Genomic DNA, 20,414 nt, shown 5'->3' with positions numbered 1-20,414 from the left:
GCGCCAGCCCACGATCAGAGAACCAGAAACACACGTGGAGAAGTCATCTTACTCATTCCAGACCCAACAGACATTGAGGGAAGCAGAGACAAGATTCCCCACTGTCCAAATTCCTGGGCTGCAGAATCATAAGGAATAATAAAAATTGCTGTTGTTTTAAAGTCACCAAGTTTGGGGTAATTTGTCACATAGCAGTAAGAAACCAGAACACTCACAAATAAAAAGTTTGTTTCCTTGTAGTGGAGGGACTAGGAATGACTCTGTCTCTCGAGTTTCTCATTGATGATGCTATAATGTTTTTACATGTAGTAAGTTTTAATGTATATGGAGGTGGGAGCATCCTGGCCTCCTCCCCTTTGCCTCTCACAACCAAGTGGTCAAGCACTGCTCGCATTACTTCTGGAACACCACTGGAGCCTCCTCTTCACTCCTTCCACTGCTTGTTGTGCTGGCCATCATTCACTCTCACCCTGACTCCTCTATGAGCCTCTCATATGTCTCTGCCTCTAGTCTCCCTACTCGCAAAACCATGCACCTTTCACACCTCAGCGCAACTGGCAAAGGTCTGATCTCATTCCCAGCTTAGAATCCTGTAATAGCTCGCCATCCTCAGCTTTCACAGCGATCAGACAGTAATATCTTGTGTCCTTTAGTCCCTCTGCTACCAGGACCTATGGAAAGACACACACCGTTGCATACTGCACAACGCTAGGGGGCACCACTTCCACAGGCTACACCATGAACCGTGCAGTACAGACCCTGCCCACTGTCCTCAATTCCTTCTATCTCCAACACTTTGTATCTTTTTTTTTTTTTAATGGAGGTACTGGGGAATTGAACCCAGGACCTCATACATGCTAAGCACGCACTCTACCACTGAGCTATATACCCTTCCCCCTTTATATCCTTTTTGTTTCATGCCTTTTTCCCTCAGAGTTGTCCTTATTTCTCTCCTATCCTTCCTCCAAGCTCTAATTTATACACTTAACTTACCCAATTAAAATTGGTCAATCAAAAATTGTCTATTGAACACATACTAAGTACCCAGTTTCTAGGTCTCCCTAGTGATAAAACAAACAAAATCTCAGTCCTCGAGAAGTTCTCAGTCCTACTGGTCACTTTTTTTATCACACAGATAGATCAGAGGTTAGCAAACTTTTACTGAAAAGGGCCAAATAGCAAATAATTCAGTTTTGCCAGGTCCTTCTGTCTTTATTGCAACTATTCCCACCCTGTCACTGAAGTGTGAAAGCAGACGTAGATAACACGTAAACAAATGGGCATGACTGTGTCTCAATAAAAATTTTATTTACAAAGCAGGCAGCTTGGTCTACAGTTTGCCGACCCCTGAGAGACTTTCACTGTGAAGTCTTTTCTGATTAATCCCATGCCCACAACGATGCTTCCCTCATTGTGGGACCGCATCTGCCTCCAATAAACGTTGAGTCATTCTCCACGGCAACAGAAGGAGAAGATTCTGGGGAAATGAAAATAGCAAGAATATGGAAGAAAGAACGAAAGTTGCCAGGTACAGGACTTATTGTAATTGAGACTCAGTAAAATATTGACTTACTGACTTGGAAGCCAGATTTCCCAACTCTTTTACTAGTTTATGTCCCCTGAAGAAATAACTGAAATTACTGAAAAACGGCATCCCTCAGTTTCCTCCTCTGTTAAATGGGCAAGTAGGTTCAATCTTCCTCTGAAAGAGTTGTGTGTTCAATGAATCGATGCACAGTGCAACAGTAAGTGATATACTACAGCTGCTATTTTTTTTTACCATTATTGCTGTAATTTAATGTAAAAATTACACTACATTAATGGCTCTGAGCTTACAGGCAACCAAGGTGAAAAAAATGAAAACAAAGAATTAATTCACCATACTGATAAAAACTTAAGACACAAACCTGTTATCCCTGGAAAGAGAAACATCGCTTGCAACTCTAGTCCGAGAGAAACTTCCCACGTGGGACGTGAGAGCAAGAGATCCTGAATGACATCAGGAGGCACATGTCCAGCTCAGATCCGTAGGCAGTGCAGAAGGAGGGTGCCTCTGAGGGTCACCTCCCACCTCAATGGAAGTGTCATACTAAAACACACGTGCTAGCCAAAGATCCCGCAGCTCTGACAGTCTACACGTCCTTCTAGGTCTCACAAGTGTCTTAGCAGAAATACCAGAGAAAATTTCTTGTTTGACAAAATATTGCTATGTTATTAACTCTACCTGGGATTTGTGAACTAGCACGAAGGAATATTAGGAATTTTAAGTGGAATTTTACCAATGTCTGAGCCCTGCATTTTTGTCCAGAGGAATGGAAACCAAAACCATAACGAAAATTAATGGAGAAAGAAAATTTGATATTAAGAATTTGTCTTTAAAACTTAACCTTTCCGTACCTCAGCTCTCACAACGGCAAAAGGAAGCTGACAAAAGGATCCACCCCAGTAGAGACGTTACAAGCATCAAATGAGCTATCACATGTAAAACACTGACAGCGGTGCCTGGCACATCAATGTCATCTAAACGTCACCTACCACTGCTACAAATGTTATTCTTTGTTTTTACTTAATCCAAGACCCCATGCCCTCTCCTGTCTTTCTGTTGCCTTCTGGTTCCTGTAAATACACCTGATTCTCCTACCAAATACTAAGCCCCTCCAGGCTGTGGGCGATAAGTCTCTGGCATTCCACAAAGCTAAATTCAAGTTAGCATTCATCAAGGCTCCTTGAATTAACAAACTCTTTGAATCCCATCTTAGACAAGTTAGTATTACAATGTTGATGAGAGGATTCTTGCCTTTGATCATTTTACAATGTAACGGGACAATCAAGCTTAACAAACTTGAAGCAGTAAACTCTCGTACGCCTGCCACAAAACCCAGGCCCGATATATCACTAATTACAGTTTTCTTTAAAAATCTCAGGGAAAATAATTCCAAGTTTCTAGCAGAGGCCTATGTGTTGGATTAGTTGGGTCTAGAGACAAAGAAGTGGTTGATACAGTTCATTTCTATTTCAAGAAAAAAAAATTAAAATTGTATTTTCACTTTGAATATTAAGGCCAAAATTCACAAATTGGTGAGGCTTGTTGCTTGGTTTATTGTAGGAAAAGCAAATAAACTATGTGCGAATATCCTAATAATTTGTCCAGTATTTTGCTTGATTAGAGTCAGTGGCATAATATTATAATCTTTTTAAGTATCTGCTGTATAAGATGACAAAGGAATATCTCACTATTTTTTTTTAAATTCCAAATAAGCTTACCTGAATGTCTACAGTTCCACTGCCATCAGCCCTAACTCATTTCACTGTAAGCGGATGTATGTTTTAATCAATTTGTGATACCAGCAACTTACTTATTTTTGTAAATAATTTCTATGGTCTTAAATGTTACCAAATGAGTCAAATAAATATTTTGTCCCCATCTTCTTGTTTAAAATGTGGAATTGCTGAAAATTTCTATTTAAGAATCTCTCCTTTTTTTTAACGGTGTTGCACTATTTCAGCTTAATCTATTCAATAAATAAAAAGACAAACCATACCACTTGCAGTTTTCCCCCATAGTTAATTATTAGCCTATCTGACTTCGGATGAAGTCTTAAAAGTTCTCTTTATAAAGTAAAATGGATTTCATGAAGTCCACAGAACTTTTTCTGTGTTCCCTGTTAAAGCTCCTTACTTTAATAACAGACTCCTGTGTAATTAATCCCTCAGAGTTCACCGTCACATAATCTATCCTGTGTATGAACTGTTCCATGGGTATTTTTCTGGTAACAAGACCCCTGGAAAAAAATAAACAAATAAACAAAGACCAAAAGGAATCCCGTACAAGGGGACAGATTGTGTGAGGTACAACCAGTCTCATACACTCATAAACCAACCCACAAGGACAGAAGTTCTCAATCCATCTTATCAGAGATTTGGGAAAGGGGGGTTTCACTCCAAAGAATTTTTCCCTTTGACAGGAAACTGTAACATGTCCCTTTTGGGGAGCTAAAGCAATAAGGCAAACATAAATAAACGGTGCATAACTACTGCTATTCAAGTAGCGTTACGTGTTTTTTTTAATTGGATTTTCTCCCGTACTTTTTGCCTAATCACGGAAGTTAAGAGGTTAGCTGAGAAAAATTCTTGCGAACTGAAATTTAAACAATAAAGCTAGGATTTTATTATTTCTCATAAAGTCGTTTCACACATGTCAAGCAATGCCTAGGCAGACCAAAAGTGCTATACATTTATTATTTTAAAACTTTTTTGAAACTTGCAAAGGTCTCTTTTCAAAATAGAGAGACACGCAATTTTTGCAGAGTGAATGGGGACCACACTCATTCCATTAAAAAAAAAAAAGGATTTCCTGTAAAAACAGAAATTGGCGATTTACTCTAAGAAAACACAGCGAGAGCTGGGAAGAAACTTGAGGATGCTTAAATTTCCACTGTGGAACAACTTCTGCTGCCCAGTGGGAAGGAAAAAAAAAAAAAAAAACACCTGCAACAGGATGGGAGGAAAGGAAGACAAGCTAGGACTACACACCCAGAGAGGGAAAAACTATGCAGGTCCCTGGTCTGCAAAGCAAAGCTGCTGACAGGAAAGAAATACATATCCCAAGAAGCAAAGCCTGTAAGTCACCTGTCACATCAGAGAAAGACAAGAAGGCAGTAATTTGTGGGAGAGCCCAGACCAATGCCCAGCAGACACTGATGAGTTTAAAGCACCTTTTAACTAGAGGAAATATTAGTGAGGTGCTGAAAGTTGCTGCCACCAACTGGGCATCAGGCAGACTTAGGGGTTACAAATCACTTTCACTTCATAAACTGTGCATTTCCATCAAAACGGTAAACAGGTTGTACTGTCGTCAGAGAGGTTAGTTTTGAGGCTGGTAATATTTTAACGAGCAAAAATAGCCATTTTAAGCAATAACTGGAAAAATGGAACACACGACTGCTCTTTCTGATGAGTTACACAGCCCGACGTGGGTGAAAGACTTATTCATGTGAGACTGTAATAGCAATAAGCAGAGAGAATACATTTCCAATGCTAGCCAAGTTTAAAGTCAGAATTGGTATTTGTGTAAAATCTATGGGAAAACCTTCGACCCAGCAATTCTTCTTTCCTTTATTGTTATACTACCTACATGTTTTCACAGGAACACAAGCAGCCATGTAGAAGAATGCTGATAGTAGCAACAAAAGGAAATATAATCTATGGAGCCATCATCAGTGAGTTGTTCCAGTCACGTTATGGATTCTATACGCTGAGAGAGTGGCATATAGATGAGGTAGATCTATATGTTAGTAGGTGGATGCACTAAAGATACACAAAAGCAAGCAAGGTTCAGAACAGTCTTGTGCTCTATCCCATGTATTAAAAAGGACACCTACACATCTGCGTGTGTGTATATATACATACATATATACATTATGTATATATTTCTATATGTATACACATTCATATGTATATATATGTCTATAATATTTCTAGAGAAATTCATAAGAAAATAGTCTCAGAGGTAGGAGGGATTTACTTTGAACTGTCTATTCTTTTAAATGACTACTTTTACTCCAAATATATATATATATATGCATGCAATATATGTAACATTATAGATAACATAATTATAAAAATAAAAACCTTTATATTATAAAGGTTTATTATGATACATTACACTACAAAGGTTAATTATAATTATTTTTTTAAACTTTTCTTACACATGCAAAATCTTATAGATGTCTTATGAGAATTAGGAACACTCATAATTACTGTTCTATTAATATCATCTTTCGGGGAAGGCTTTATGAATAGCTTGCAACAGGGGAACATCCGCGTCAGTGACCGAATACTGTGAGGAACACAGAGCGGTGTTTCTTCATAATCTTAAAGAAAAATAAAACCCTCCAAAAGCAGTGCTGGTGTGAGTAAAAGCATGGACATCCTGTTACGCTACAAAGTAAGGCTGAGTTTCTGTTTTCACGTTGACTTTGTGCCTGCCGAGGAAACGCGCTGGTTGGTGATGGCACACAGAGAAGAGGCAAACGTGGGGCCAGGCCTAATGTCTCCCTGTGGACCTCCATCCACAGAATTAAACCCCCACCTCTGCTCTCTCCGTAGGAGCAATGCCATCAAGCTAGGCTATTCAGATAATATATATAGCAGAGATATATTTTTTGAAGAAAAAATTCTAGACTAAATCAAATCCTTTTGAGAACGGGTGAAAATTTGAGTTTCCATCTACTGAACTTGCCAGGGGCCATGCACATAGGGGAAGAAATGCCTGCGGCCTGATCAGTATCAGGCTTAACATGATAAGCAAATTTCCTTTCTAACACTGTTGGAATCCTGGATTTATTTTCTACAAAGGCCAAGATGGAACTAAACTAATCATAACTATTTCCTAGGGTCAGAAAATCATGCAGATTTCACCACAGCCTAAGTGTTTGGCTCTGACAATTGTGTTGTCCCAGATCGAGACCAGGACTCAAAAACTGGACCGTTCAGTTTACGGTACTTTTTTCTTCCCGTACCTGGCCCCTACAAACACAAATTTCACTACATATATATAATTAAAACAGCCCTTAACAAAAAAGAATATGTGGAACGTTCAGCCACGTATCCAAGTGGTACCATCACTTGTTCACTCAGGGTCATATAATCAAACTATAAACCTAATCAAAAGAGCAACAATCAGAATCATAAGAAGTTAATAGCAACTTCTGTGTATTTACTATCTGGATTCATTACAGGCTCCTCCAAGCAGACAAAATGGGTCATTCACAATCCATCCCGCTGCTCCTATGGAGGCCTGAATTTAAACACGCTCAGAAAGAAATACTTCTCTCTCAACCTGACCAATTTTAAGGGAAGTGTACTCCCAACCTGCTTCAATTCAGGAAACTGACAATTCTCATACCGTCAACCTGCTTAATTTAAATATTTCCTGCTGAAACATATTCTGTACTAAGGGCATAGGAAGTTGGTGAAATGCTCAATTGCATGTGCGTAACACATACACAACAGGTTAAAAACACTCATTCAAGGCCGGCCACAGCAGCACTACTGCCCAGGTGAAATAAAGAGGTTCCTACAACGCCGAAACAAGTTCTCAGAAACACTAGCCCGCTCGGCTTCCAGTGTAGACATCTGAAGGGAAAACTCAGTCCTTAACTTGAATAAGCATGACTTAAGAGGAGAACCAACCATTAACTGTGTGTCTTCTCTGACCTTGGAATCCCTTCCTTTCTTTGCTCCCTTACACACAGAGCATCTACAAAGATGCCCACAGGGCAAGTACTTTCCCTAAACACAACCGGAATTGGTGTGAAGGGAAAGGACGGGCTGCTCCTCTTCTCAGTTGCAGCTCCTCCCCTTCTTCCTCAAGAACCCTCTCGCCTCCCAAATTCTGCCTCGACAATGGCCCAAGATTCCTTTTAGCCATGACCTCTCCTCTGGGGCAGAAATCCTTAAAGGGAAGAAGCAATGTGGTTTAGCCTCGAACTCGGCGAGGACTGGATAACCCCTGCATCTCTAAGGTGCCCCCAGGAGGTCTTGTCAACGATTCTTCTACCGTCGAGAATCAACTCTATCAGTACCTCTGGATCTTGATACTCGGGAGAAGAGGGAGGGGACACCCACACCAAAGGAGCTGGCCCGTTCCATTACCCTTTAAGCGCGTCGTGTCCTCCGCCGCCTCTTCTCTTGGCCCGGCTGGCTCTGGTTTCCTTCACGTTCCCAGCCTCCAAATTGGCGTCCGCCCCATGGCTCGTGTAAGACGCTAAGAGCACGGTAAATCCCAGGGCGACCTCCAGCAGCCCCCCTCGCCGCATGATGCCGAGCGGCCGCCGGCTCCCGCCGCCTCTCACCGCGCCCCGGGCTCAGTCCGCGGCCGCCGCTGCGCCCTTAAGCGCGCCGCGCCGCCGGGGTCCTGCTCTCCCGCCGCCCGTCCCCCGGGCCGGGCTCCTCCCGCCTTCTCCAGGCGCTGCTCCCACTTCAGGCGGCCCCTGCCAGCTGCAACAGACAAATCGCCGAGGCGGGGGAGACATTCAGGGAATCGGGATGCTGAAGCCTCGGGGTCCCCATTCCCGAGCCCAACCCGCGCGCCGCCTGCGCGTGGCGCAGTTACTTTGGGTAAGTGCAGACCGTTTGATCCACAGCTGGCTGAAAAGCCCAGGCCCCCGGCGGCAGCGGCTCCAGCCAACCCCTCGGCCTCCCGGGCGCCGCCTGAAAAGAGCGCCTTAAAGTCCCCATGTCCCGAGCGGTTTTAAACCCCAGGGCGAGCTCGCTGGGTTTATTTTTTACTGGCACGAATTGCGCGCGATGCGCGCTCTGACGCCCCAGCTCCCCAGCCTGTCCTCTCCGCCAAGCCGCGGGGCTGGAAGCCCGCCGCGCCGTCCCGGGCCGGCTCCGGGCGCTGCCACCGCCCCCGGAGCATCTGACGCCGAGCCCGGCACCAGGAGCCCCGGGCCAGGAAGCTGTCAGGCAGGGGAGGGCCAGCACCAGCTGTGGACGTTCCGGGACAGCCCCTCACCCCAGTCCCTGTCCCTGCCCCTGCCCTCCGCGCGGCGCAAACGCAAAAGCCTCCGTGGCTGGAGCTCCAGCACCGGTGGCCGCCCGACCCCTGTCGGGACCCCGGCTGCACCCACTGGAGAAGCGGCGGTTCTGACTCCGAGGCGGCGGTGGCTGTTCCTCGGTCCTGGCCGCGGCAGCTGCTGCCCCGCTCCGCCCGCAGCTGTCCCAGCTGTGGCCGCCTGTCCGCCTGTGGCACCCACAGTCTCTGCCGCTGCTCCCGCGGCCCCCTCCTTTCCCCACCTCTTCAAGTATCGTCTGCGCAGCGGTTTCTCGCGAGAGAAATACTTTTTTTAAAAAAAGAAAGAAAAAGAAAATGACACCCCCTCCTAAATCCCCCTCATCACCACCCCACCCCTCGGCCCCATCCATCCTCCCTTTCCACTCCCCTTTGCCAGCCACCGCCTCGGCGCGGGGGCCTCCCTCGCTCGCAGAATTAGCGCAGTGGGAGGAGGCGGAGGTGATCGGGTCCTGCCGGCCTGGGATTTTGCATTTGAGGGTGAGGAGTTGAGGGAGTGGGAAGAAGTGGAGTAGCGGTTTCGCCCGCTCTGCGGCTGGGAGGTCTAGACCCAAGATTAGCCTGTTGCGATCTGGGAAGCCCGGCGGGCGAGGAAAGCTGTGCCACCTGCACCAAGAACGCGCGCTGGAGACGGCGGCCCCGGAGGCCCCAGCGGCCCCAGCGGCCCGGGCGAGAGGAGACGCATTCGGGTTGCCCACGCCTCCCCCGGCGCCGGCGCCTCACCGCGTGTCTCGGGCCGGGCACGGGGCAGAGACCAGAAGCCTGGAGGCCGCGGGGGCAGGGCGCGTCGCGGGGCTGCGGCAGCGGCCGGGGCTGCTGTGCGGGCGGGGGAGGGGCTCCGCTCTGCCCCTGGCGTGGAGAGCACACTCGAGGCGCGGCTCTTCTGAGCCTCGATTCAAGCCACCCAGGCTGAACCCAAGATGCTCCGAGGATCTGGGTGGGATTCTGCGACTCAGAGGCCTGTGAATGTTGCAACCTGGGATTTGGGATGGAGGCGGGGAAGGGACGGTCCTCCTTCCCAGTCCATAGCTAAGATTGGGCTTCTCCTGGACGATCCTATTTCACCTTCCCAAGCCCAAACATTCATATTTTCTCTCCCTCTCTCTTCCTCTCTCCTCCCTCCCTCCCTCTCTCTTCTTCTCTCCTCCCTTCCTCCCTCCCTCTCTCCCTCTCTCTCCCTTCTTTATAAAATACCTTGTTGAGTATTGTGCCTATAGACAAGCAGGGCACAGAGACTCCGGAAATACAGTATTTATGATATCCTTATATGGATAAGGCCCTGTGTTGCCTGTACCCTATAGTGGTTTAGGAAGGCAGGAAATTGCACTCCCGGCCCTGGCCACTGGAACTAGAGACCCCCAGAAAATCCTCGTGTAGTGGCCACCAATTGTCAAGCAAGAAATAAGAGCTCAGCACAAGCAGGAATCCTGTAGAAGGGGGGTTTCCTTATTTGCAATTGTTTGTGCCTAGATAATAGGGTACAGGGACCTAAGCAAGTTCTTTACTTTCTTTCCAGTTGCAAGATGGGAATAATAATGTTGACCACACAGGGTTTTAATGGTGATGATAAGCCTAATGAACTGCTGTGCTCTAAGATGAAAACTGAAACTATCAAAAATACGAGCCTAATGATCATAGCTCTGTAAGTGTGTGGTCTAGTATGAGCTCTCACCTGCATAAATTCTCCTAGCAGATTCATGAATTGGAGCCTTGATCACACACCCATGGTTGAGTAAAGGAGATCCTTTGTTCGAGATGCACTTACTGAACACCAGTTGTGTACCAGCTGGTGCATGTTGAATCACTCTCCTGGGTGAGTGAGGCAGAAATGTTTCTCCCCTCACCTAGTAGGCAGACTCCCAGACCTGAAAGACATACTTGAAACAAAATGATGAGCCAACTTTTAAATGCCCAGAGGGAGAAATCCTGGTTGCTTGCTTCAAGGATATATAACAGGGGTGCTTGACCTAGGTTGGGACCGATCAGGTAAGGCTTTCCTGAGGAAGCGATACTGAAGTCCAGACGCAGACTTTACCGAGGGTAGTGGTTCTCAACCCTGGCTATACAGTAGTATGACCTGGGAACTTAACACAAACCTGACACCAGAACTCAACCCCCAGAGGTTCTGATTTCAATAGTCTGGAGTGAAGCCTTGACACAGGCATTTTTAGAAGCTCCCCAGGTAGGGAGAGGTAAGGGGCATGTTCAGACTGGGAAAAGAGTCTGAGCAGAGGGACCATGGTTCAGGAGAAGCAGGGCTGCTGGAGACCCACGAAGGCCTCGTCCTGCCCACCAGTTTTCAGGACTGTTCCGTACCCTCTGGGGAATCTGGAAATTGCCTCTTTCTCTACACTCCAACAGCACATGAGACACTGTACTCTTGCTTAGAATCTTCCACTCACTGACGTGTTGGACAGCAGCAACTGAACAAAGCACTTTTCTAAGGCTTTTGCCCACGAAGCAAAGAGTTGAAGCCCTGCAAGTCCCCCATTTCAGCATTTCTGAACATTTCTATTACCTCGTACCCCAACCCTAACCTGTTTTACAGGGTTTCACCTCTAAAGGAGAGATTTACATTAAATGCATAGGTCTGGCCTTGGTCCTTTCTTCCTTCTCTTTTATCCTTCCCCTTCCTCCAATAGAGGAAAGACTTTCTAGTTCCTCTTCATATTGGGTGGGAGCTCTAAGCCACATACTCCCCTCTTTGGGCAGTAAGTCTCATGGCTTAACCATAGTGTTGGAAGGAGAAGGGGAAAAACCTAATTTCTGAAACAGAAATGCACTTTTAAATATGTAAGCAATATGGCCATTACCTAAGCAATCAACATATATTAGAGCAGTGTGCTACCAGTAACAAAATTCAGTAGCAATAAAGAAAATTATGTCTTTGCAATAAGATTTTCTTGATGCCAGGTGATTCAGAAGCCACTTGTTTTTAAATTTATCACACTTTGCAAAATAAGTCCTTGGGGCTAGAATTCCTTTATTTCTCCTCATTTCAAAAAACTCTACCCATCCTAAGAGAATCTGCTCAAATTCCTCCTTGTTCATGAGGAGTTTTTCTCATGTCATCTCCCTTTTGTTCAGACTTCATTGCACTTACTACCTGAATCATTCATTTAGTAATTTGTTAATTGTAGTACGTCATTGTGTCTACTATGTGCCAAGCACCATTTTGGGCACTGACAATTGGGATATTTATTATACTGTTATGGTGAACTATATATATATTTTTTATCATTGTACTTATTCTCCCTAGGTGGGTTATGGATCCTTAAGGCCAAGTTTGCATTCCTTATTCAAGGAAATGTGTACAGTGTCCTGAAAATGTTACCAAAAAACAACCAGTTTGTTGGCTGTTTTTGATCAGTTGGAATCTTCTGATATTTTTGCTTCAAGGCCGTTCTCTTCACTTTCTAGCTCATGAATAAATACATGTTGTCAGTAGGGTTTTCTATCTACAACAAGAAAACTAACTCTGGACAATTTAAGCAAAATTAAAAAAAATTGCTTGAAGTATTATCAGGTTACAAGATGGCTCACTGACCCTGACTTGGGAATCATTCATAATACAACCAGCTACATCATCAAACTGAACTGAGTGAGTACTGTAGAGTTTTGCAGTTACAAAGGACAACACGTATACAGTGCTACCAGGAACCATCCATATGCATAGCAGCAAAACAATGCTTTCCCATACATAATCTCATTTAGCCCTCACCACCACTTTATGGGAGATTGAAAAATATGGCTCAATATTTATTATCTTTCATCAAGAAGTGGAGTCTCTCTCCCAACCCTTTGAATCTGAGCTGGTCTTGTGACCTCCTCTGACCAATGGCAATAGGGTAGAAGTGACACTGTGACTTCCAAGGCTAGGCCTTAAGAGATCTTGCAGTGTCCTCCCTCACCCTCTTAGATGTTGCCCTGAAATGGCCATGGCCTGAAGAAGTCCAGGATGAAAAAGTATGCCTTAGCTAATCTGAGACCCTCACCAAGCCACCAACTAAATGTAGCCATACGTGTGAGCCCAGCAGATCAGCAGAAAAATTGCCCAGGGAATCCACAGAATAAATACACAGTATCATGGTAGTTTTAAGCTACTTAATTATTAGGGTACACAGGAATAGGTAACTAATACAAACATCAGAGGGAAAATAGTTGTCTCAGTTTTATAGACGAATAAACTCACATTTCAGAAACACTGAGAAACACTCTTAAGTTCACAGAACTAGAACTAGAGTCGGGGATGGATTCAAAACCATGCCTTAGACAACAAGTTAAAGGTACTTTTCATTTCCTCACGCTGTCTCGTCCATCTGCCACAAAAATCTTGCTCAAGATCTTGGTCGGCTGTGGGCTAGAGCCACTCCCTGTATCCATAACACTTCCCTGCTATGCTAAGGTTTCATCTCTGGAGCTTCATTGCAATCTGAATCTGCATTTCACCGTATTTGAGAGCTCCATTTATTCCATGCTGCAGTCACTGAGATAGTCCAGAAACGACGGGGTCATGAGAACTGCTGTAGTCAATTTCCCTGCTTCTCTGCCTCAGTTTCTAGCCCCTAGTCACATCCCCATCACACAGAACACAATCCCCTGTACAAAAGAGCCGCTCAGTGAATATCTGTTGAATGAACAGATGAATGCATTAACTTCCTTTCAAGATGATGATAATCATGGCAACTTTAAAACCTCACCTTCCTTATCATTCTTCCTTATCACTCTGTGTGTTAAGGAAAGGCCTAAACCTCTCCAGCCTGTGATGGAGCCCAGGTATGTCACATCTCCTGGCTGTGTTTCCATGTCCATCACTCCCTCTTGGGATGTGACATGAATGAATGGGTCTTGGCTTTGAAAAAGAACTGAAGGTAGAATTAAGATGCCTGCTTGCTTGCAGAATACCTTCCTATATGTCCTCTTCCCCCCTTTAAAAAAAGTATTATTTAATTTATTCACTTAACCATTTTAATAGAGAGCCAAGCACTATGTGCCAGACATAATGTCAGAAGCTGAGGATTCAACTGTGAGGAGATGCCGTTTCTGCCTGGAAGAATCACAAGGTCTAGGGCTTTGGAAGAGGGCCTTTCAGTGACAACTATCATTAAGCCTTGGTCATGCAGGTACTCTGTTAAGTAGCAGGTTAGTAATTTCCCCCTACTTAATCTTTTAGAAAGATTAAGGTTTAAGGGAGAATGGCTTAAAATGACACAAACAGATATTTCTTAGGGAAAATTTGTACATATCTGTGGCTGTATACTGAGGATCCTAAGAAATTCCCACTTCAATGTAAGATTCTGGTTTTGTGTTGGGAAAAGGTGAAAAACAGAGGGAAAAAAAACAGGTAAAAATTTTACATGCTAGAGAAGGAATCAGATTTTTTTTTCATTTTAATTAAATCACTATGTTGTACACCTGAAACTAACCTAATTTGCAAATCAACTATACTTCAATAAAAATAAATTTTTAAAAAGAATTTTTTTCAGCTTAATCATTTTTAGATTAATTGTAGAAATATTTTAGCTACTCAAAGAAAACTGTTGTTTTTTTTAAACTATTTTCCCATAATCCTACTACCCTAACACAACGATTTGTATTTTTCCAGTTCCCCTCTAGTCTTTGACCATATGGTGTATTTTAGATAGCATAACCAAGGTATGTATATAGTTTCATGTTCTGCTGAACAGGGAGGAGAATTCGTTCAGTGTTTAACCTTTGCACTTTGCAGATGGGGTCCCTGGGTGAGGTCTGCCCAGCTGTACTCTGGCAGAAAGCATGTACAAGTGTTCAATTATGTTATTGAAATAACTTTCATTACCTCAATCCCCCAAAGCAAACAGTTCCTCTCCACCCAAAACAAAAGCCCTGGTTCCCAGACTTCATTTCGTTTGTGTTTTCCATGAGTTCTATGACCCACCCTGGTATTCCCTTTTTTTTTGTCTACCAGACATAACAGATACCAGCCCAACAGCAGAAAGGAATAAAGAAAAGGCCTGGACAGCAAGAAAGGACATAACATTGTATCCATCACAAATTAAAAACACATTCTCTCTCAGCTCCATTCAGCAGGATTTACCGAACACCAGCTCTGTGCTCCAGGCCATGGTAGACCCAGCAGAAGTGACCAGAAAGTGTCAAAACTGTGTCCTCCCAGGAGGGCGACACCCCCTCTCAGGAGGAAAGGAACTGAGTGCCTGTAGCAGAGCTCAGCAAACTTCTCATAAAGTGAGATACTGAATATTTCAGGCTTGGTGGGCCGAGAGGCAAAAGCAAGCCAATTTCCACCAGCATTTTAGTGACCAAAATAAAACATTTATGGACATTGAATTTCAATTTAATATAATTTTCACAGGTAACAAGACGCTATTCTTCTTTTGAGTGTTTTCAACAACTTAAAAACACAGTAACCATTCTTAGCCTGCAGGTCATATAAAAACAGACAGTGGGAGCAGATTTGCCCCCCTCACCCCCACCCCCCTGCCACGGTTTGTCAAACCCTGATGAATAAGATAAAAAGCAAGCCCAGAAAATGGCTCCCGGCCATTAATCTCCATAACAAGTGGCATCAAGAAAGGAGTCCAGGGAGGGGGTGGGGTGGGGTGGGATGGGGTGGTCCAGTCAGGAAGCCTTAATGGAAGAAATGGGATTTGAGCAGAGCCTTGAAGGGAGGGTAGGATTTAGCTGCTTAGAACAGTCTGGGGAGAGGATTCCAGGCAGAAGCAGTGAGCATGAGGCAGTCACAGAGGGAGGAAAGACCATGGGCCAAAGGTGACCTATGCGGTGTTTCCCCATCCTTCACTGTGACACACTGCTAGCTCTCCAGGGCTTCAGTGACACGCCCTGGGCTGCCTGTTTATGAAGGCGACGCATACCGTGGGCCTGTGGGAGGAGGCCTTTAAACAACTACAATTAATCATACGGTATGAATATTTATAATCTTCCTCACCCAGGACTTGGAAACCCTGAGATCCATCGGAACTCTAGTTCAAAACTGATGGAGAACAAACTGGGCTATTTTTCTTCATCAGGAGACTTTCCAGGTTTCAATTAGTCACCTACTTTATGGAATTTTTGTGGGGAATGAGCCTTTTCTCAGAATCTTAATACTATTCTAATCATACCAGGAAGTGCCACATGCCCTAACCCAGATTTTTCATGGCCAATCTGAAAGCTTTAACCACATTAGGAGTGACAAGTCGCTTTGGTTAGTGACATCATTTTCTACATGTTTTTGTTTTTACTTTCAATCTGAAGTTTCTTGGAGAAGTTAACAATTAGTGGATACTAGCAATGAGTGGATACCTTAAAAAAAAAGTTCTTCTTGGCTGGCTTTATCTATTCCCATGATTTCACCTCCTGCTCATAAAAAGCGTCTCACTCCCAGATCTGTATCTCTAGCCCAGATAGCTCCCAGGAGATCCACATTCAGATGTCCATGTTCCTGCTGGGTATCCCCACCTAGTCCTCCCCGAGGCGTGCTTGGCAGCCTCCAAGACGGCCCCCAATGCTCCCCACCTCTTGAACTCCCACCCTTGGGTAATCCCCTCCCCTTGAGTGCAGGCTGGACCCAGTGAGTGGCAGGGGTAAGGGGATGTCATTTCCCATATTAAATTACAAGAAGACTCTGGATTCTGTCTTGTTTGCCCTTTCTGGCGCTCTCCTTGCTCATGCTGCTGGAAGCCTGCCGCCATGCTCTGAGCTGCCCTAGGAGAGGCCCCGTGGCAAGGACCCGAGGGAGGCCTCAGGCCAACAGCCTTGGATGAACTGAATTCTGCTAACACCCACAGGAGTGAGCTTGGAAGTCTTCAGCTGAGACCACAACGCCAGCCAACACCTTGATAGCAGCTGGGAGAGACAATGAGCCTGGGGCACCCAGCTAAGCAGTGCCCAACTGGTGACCCACAGAAACTACGAGGTAATAAAAGTGTGGTGTTTTAAAGCCACTACATTTTGAGGTAATTTGTTCCACAGAAATAGATAACTAACATATCAGGAAACTCCCTAAACCTGCTCCTTCCTCTAAATTCTCTATTTTAATTGCCGGGGCCACCCTGCATCCCCTTACCTATGGGTCCTCCTTTCATGTTTCTTACATCTATGAAAGCTCACATGCTGTTGTATTTTCGAATCCCAATCAACGTGACTTAGGAGGCTTAAAATTTGCTTCCTGTGAGTTCCATCTGGAAACCAAAGTCATTTGTGCAACATAACAGGCTGCAGCTTGAACTTTCTCAGTTTCTGCCTGACTCTGCGAGCAGTGATATTAATGACCTCATGTTGGATATCTTTCCACAGATAATAAGCCCTTAGGAAGTATCCAGAGTGACAGGACGGGAGAAGGGAGAGTCTGGGAAATGCTGGGAAACTACGCCTGTGGCTTGAAAATCCACCACACTTGACGTAGGATAGAACAATCCTGGGACCCAGAGGCAGGGATGCGGGTCTGGGCTCTGCTACTCATCGGCTGCGCCCTCAGCAAGTCATGTTACTTCTCCAAGAGTCACTTTCCTCTATCAAGAGCATGAGGGGGCTAGACTTCCGTGGGAAACCGAGCCATGAGTGGGCTGCTTCGGGATGAACCACAGAGCTTACTGCTCTTCGCATTCCTGCCCCTAACACTCACCCCAGGCCGGGGCAGGAGGCCAGAGGTGGGGCCTTGGAATCTGTATTTCTAAAGTGACTGGCTCCCGGAGGTTCATCCAGGAATGGGAATCCTGAACTACGTCCTCTCGAAGGATATTTCCATTTTCATACTGTAATTATCAAGACGTTTCCATTTTTGCCTATTCTACTTTGCATGTACATTATAAAAACATACAAAAAATTACAGTTCTAAAGGATGATTTTGTGTGCGTGAGTATGTGTGTGTGTGTTTTCAGTTTATTTTCTTCCCAAACCCTAATGTACCTTTCTGCATAGTCACTGGGACCTGTGTACCTCCCCGGGAGACTTACTTGGAATTGGAATTGGGCGAAGAGGGGCACAAAAGTCCAGGATTACCAAAGACAAACAGCCTGGTTAGCAAATAGGATTCTTATATTCACGGTACTGCTGGGCATTGTCCGAGATACTGCAAAGTCAAAGATATTGCTCCAAGAGAATTTAGAGACAAGGTGAGAACATGTGCGTGCACAGTTAGCCCTTCGTGTCCTCACCTGAAAGCCTGTCCCAACACAGTGTCACACTGTATTAGTCTGTTCATGCTGCCATAACAAAACACCACAGACAGGGGGGCTTATGCAACAGACAATACTTCCCACAGTTCCAGAAGCTGGAAATCCAAGATCAAAGCGCTGGCCAATGCAGTTCCTGGTAAGGGCCATGTTCCTGCTTTGCCACTGATGGTCTTTTCTCTGAGTCTTCACATGACAGCAAGCAATCTCTCGCTCTTCCTTGTCTTACAAAGCCACTAATCCCATCATGCATACCCTACCCTCATGAGCTCATCAGACTCTAATTACTTCCCAAGGACCCCATCTCTAAATAATCACATTAGGGATTAGGGCATCAACATATGAATTGGAGCAGGATGCATTCAGTCCATAGCACAGAAATAGAATCTGACTTCATGAGAAAACATCTGATACACTAGTCAGTTAAAAAATAAGGTAAGTCTTTACTGAAGGTGTCATGAAGAGGTATAAAGGGAATTTTGTTCCACATTGTACACAGCAAGACTTCCTCTACTGCAGAAATTCTCCCTCGAAATCTATTTCACTCTTGCCAAATCTCCCAGATCAACTACTGGACCTGTTTTCACCCTGGTTCTCTTCCTCTCCTCCCCTACCCTTTCTCCTAGGATTCTGCAGCCTCCCCTTGCAACCACAGCCCTTGGGGAGGCAGAGTTTTCCCCTCCTTTCTCGGCTTCTCCCATGTGTTCCACAAAAGAAAATAATCAGCCTGGGATCCACCTTCAGTTGAAGGGAGACCCAGAGTCACTGCTATGTCTAATATTATATGTTTAACCCTCTACACTAAGAAAATGGAACCCACAAAATGAAGCAATATATGCTTAAATACTAAGTAGACAGCCAACTGGAGTTGTAGGTGTTCAGACGAGAGACAGTAGAGCCAGAAAGGTCATGGCAAAAAGAGATTAGCCAAGTGCTGAAAATTGGAAAAATCTTTTACAGGCAAATTGTGGAGCCCTCCTCTCCTATGGGGTGGGGGATTCTTGTACAGGGGAAGGCCAAAGACAAAATAGGGAAGCATGTGACCTGTTTAGAAGGTGGACAAAACCAGGTGGGCTGTATAAAGGGGAAGGAGAGTGAAAGAGAAGATTAGGAAATGGGTTGGGGCCAGAAGATAGAGGACTGTAGGGAAATACCCCTCATGAAAGAACTTAGAGCACGGGGGTGACATGATTTAGGAAATTAATTTTTTTGTCACCATGCTAGAAAGACTGAAGAACAGAAATCTTTATGAAAGCAGCTCAGGAGGCTAATGCAGCCTCTGGGCCTTGGTGACGAGGGTGTGCTCCAGGGATGTGGCAGCACCCATGACACCCAATAGAAAAATTACTGTGTGATTTCACTGTAGGACCATCGCGGCTGGGTAAACGATTGGATATGAGAGATGATGATGACGGAAAACCAGGGATGACACTGAGACTTGAAGCTGGATGGACGGCGGATGAAGAGACTTGAGAGGTGGAGGAGGAGAGAGACTGGGAATGCAGAAGGGAGAAGACGGTGAGTTTGACTCTTGCTGCATGTTGCAATTCTGAAGGCAGCTCGACCAAGGCAGAGGAGCCAGTAGGCAAAGGAGACGCAGAGGAGAGATTTGGGGCTTAGATTTGTGAGCATCTGGAAGAAATCATATTCACCAGCTAAATTAAAATTACATTTTCATAAAGTTGAGAGTTTTGATTCCTAATAAGCCTACAAATGGATCTGGAACGGATAGCCCTCTTGTTAAGCAGTATTTGTTTTCTGAGTTTCAGACACATTCCTAGAAAGAGACTCTGAAGGCAAGCAGGCTGAGAATTTTGAGTAATTAAAAGAGGAAAGTTGGGACACCAGAAATGGACTCTGCCCCTAGCAAACACCAGGAGAAAACAGACCTACACACCTCCATTTGGAACGGTAGTTGGAGTTTCGGGAGATAGTTAAGAAACTACATTCATGTATCTCATTCACTTCTGGATGGATAATACATAAATATTATAATTGCACGTGAATACTCAAATGATATCAATTCAAGAAAGCTTTAAAAAGTGTGTTTCATTCTTTTAGGAGAAGAGCATTCCTTGTTTACAATCTTTCTACAACATGTAACGACAAATTTACGTTTTCAGAATTATATTTGCAGCTCTGGACTTCAGATTTGAAAGGACATTAGAATTAATGTCTTGGTCAGAAACCTAGACGTATATTCCTGCTGCTGATTTTAAACCAAAATGCTTTCACCTGATGCTCCAAGCCAATAACCTCCAACTTTTTACCACCAACGTCTCCCTTTATTAATTTTTCACCAGGGACCCATGCTTTGAAAGATTTTATTCTGGATTTACTGAGTAAAATTACATATCCGTTTCCATTAGTCTAGGTGCCAATCAGCACAAGCTAACCGTGACCACCTGCATTAGAAAGAAAAGCTACCGCTAGTTGGGCAAACTCACTGTTTCTAGGACAGACATTTCTAACTTCCAAGGCCCTGGGGGCCCAGGGAACCCAAGTTGCTGGGCATTGTTCTGGACCCTTTCCACATTTACTTCTCTGCTCCTTGGCCCTCATCAAGCCAAATTCGGTATCATGTCTGCAATCTCTTGCTATTTAACACCCTGCTTTTGCTCAAACTTATCTCACACTCAAAATGTGCTTTCCCTTCCAAAGTG

The 20,414-nt window shown here is 44.7% G+C and overlaps 1 protein-coding gene and 1 long non-coding RNA gene across 3 annotated transcripts in view; one reads left to right on the top strand and one right to left on the bottom strand.

Annotated features, from left to right (window-relative positions):
* The window catches only part of FBN1 (fibrillin 1), a 238,547-nt gene extending 230,715 nt beyond the window's left edge, over positions 1-7,832 (bottom strand). Inside the window, exon 1 of the mRNA XM_072962489.1 lies at positions 7,657-7,832. Coding sequence (XP_072818590.1) covers positions 7,657-7,820 — 164 coding nt within the window. The 5' untranslated portion in view covers positions 7,821-7,832. The remainder of the gene's footprint in view (positions 1-7,656) is intronic.
* Positions 7,833-7,953: 121 nt separating this feature from the next.
* On the top strand, positions 7,954-19,259 carry LOC116278010 (uncharacterized). 2 transcript variants are annotated; one of them, XR_012073328.1, is made up of 3 exons: positions 7,954-8,121; positions 16,366-16,493; positions 19,118-19,259. It is a non-coding gene; the product is annotated as an uncharacterized lncRNA (long non-coding RNA). The 2 variants fall into 2 exon arrangements; XR_012073327.1 differs by lacking the exon at positions 19,118-19,259 and adding an exon at positions 16,874-17,421.
* Positions 19,260-20,414: the final 1,155 nt, after the last annotated feature.

The sequence above is a fragment of the Vicugna pacos genome, chromosome 6 (assembly GCF_048564905.1).
Source record: "Vicugna pacos chromosome 6, VicPac4, whole genome shotgun sequence".
NCBI classification, from domain to species: domain Eukaryota; kingdom Metazoa; phylum Chordata; class Mammalia; order Artiodactyla; family Camelidae; genus Vicugna; species Vicugna pacos.
The sequence above is the reverse complement of the archived record's forward strand: the minus strand, read 5'-3'. Positions and strand labels throughout refer to the sequence as shown.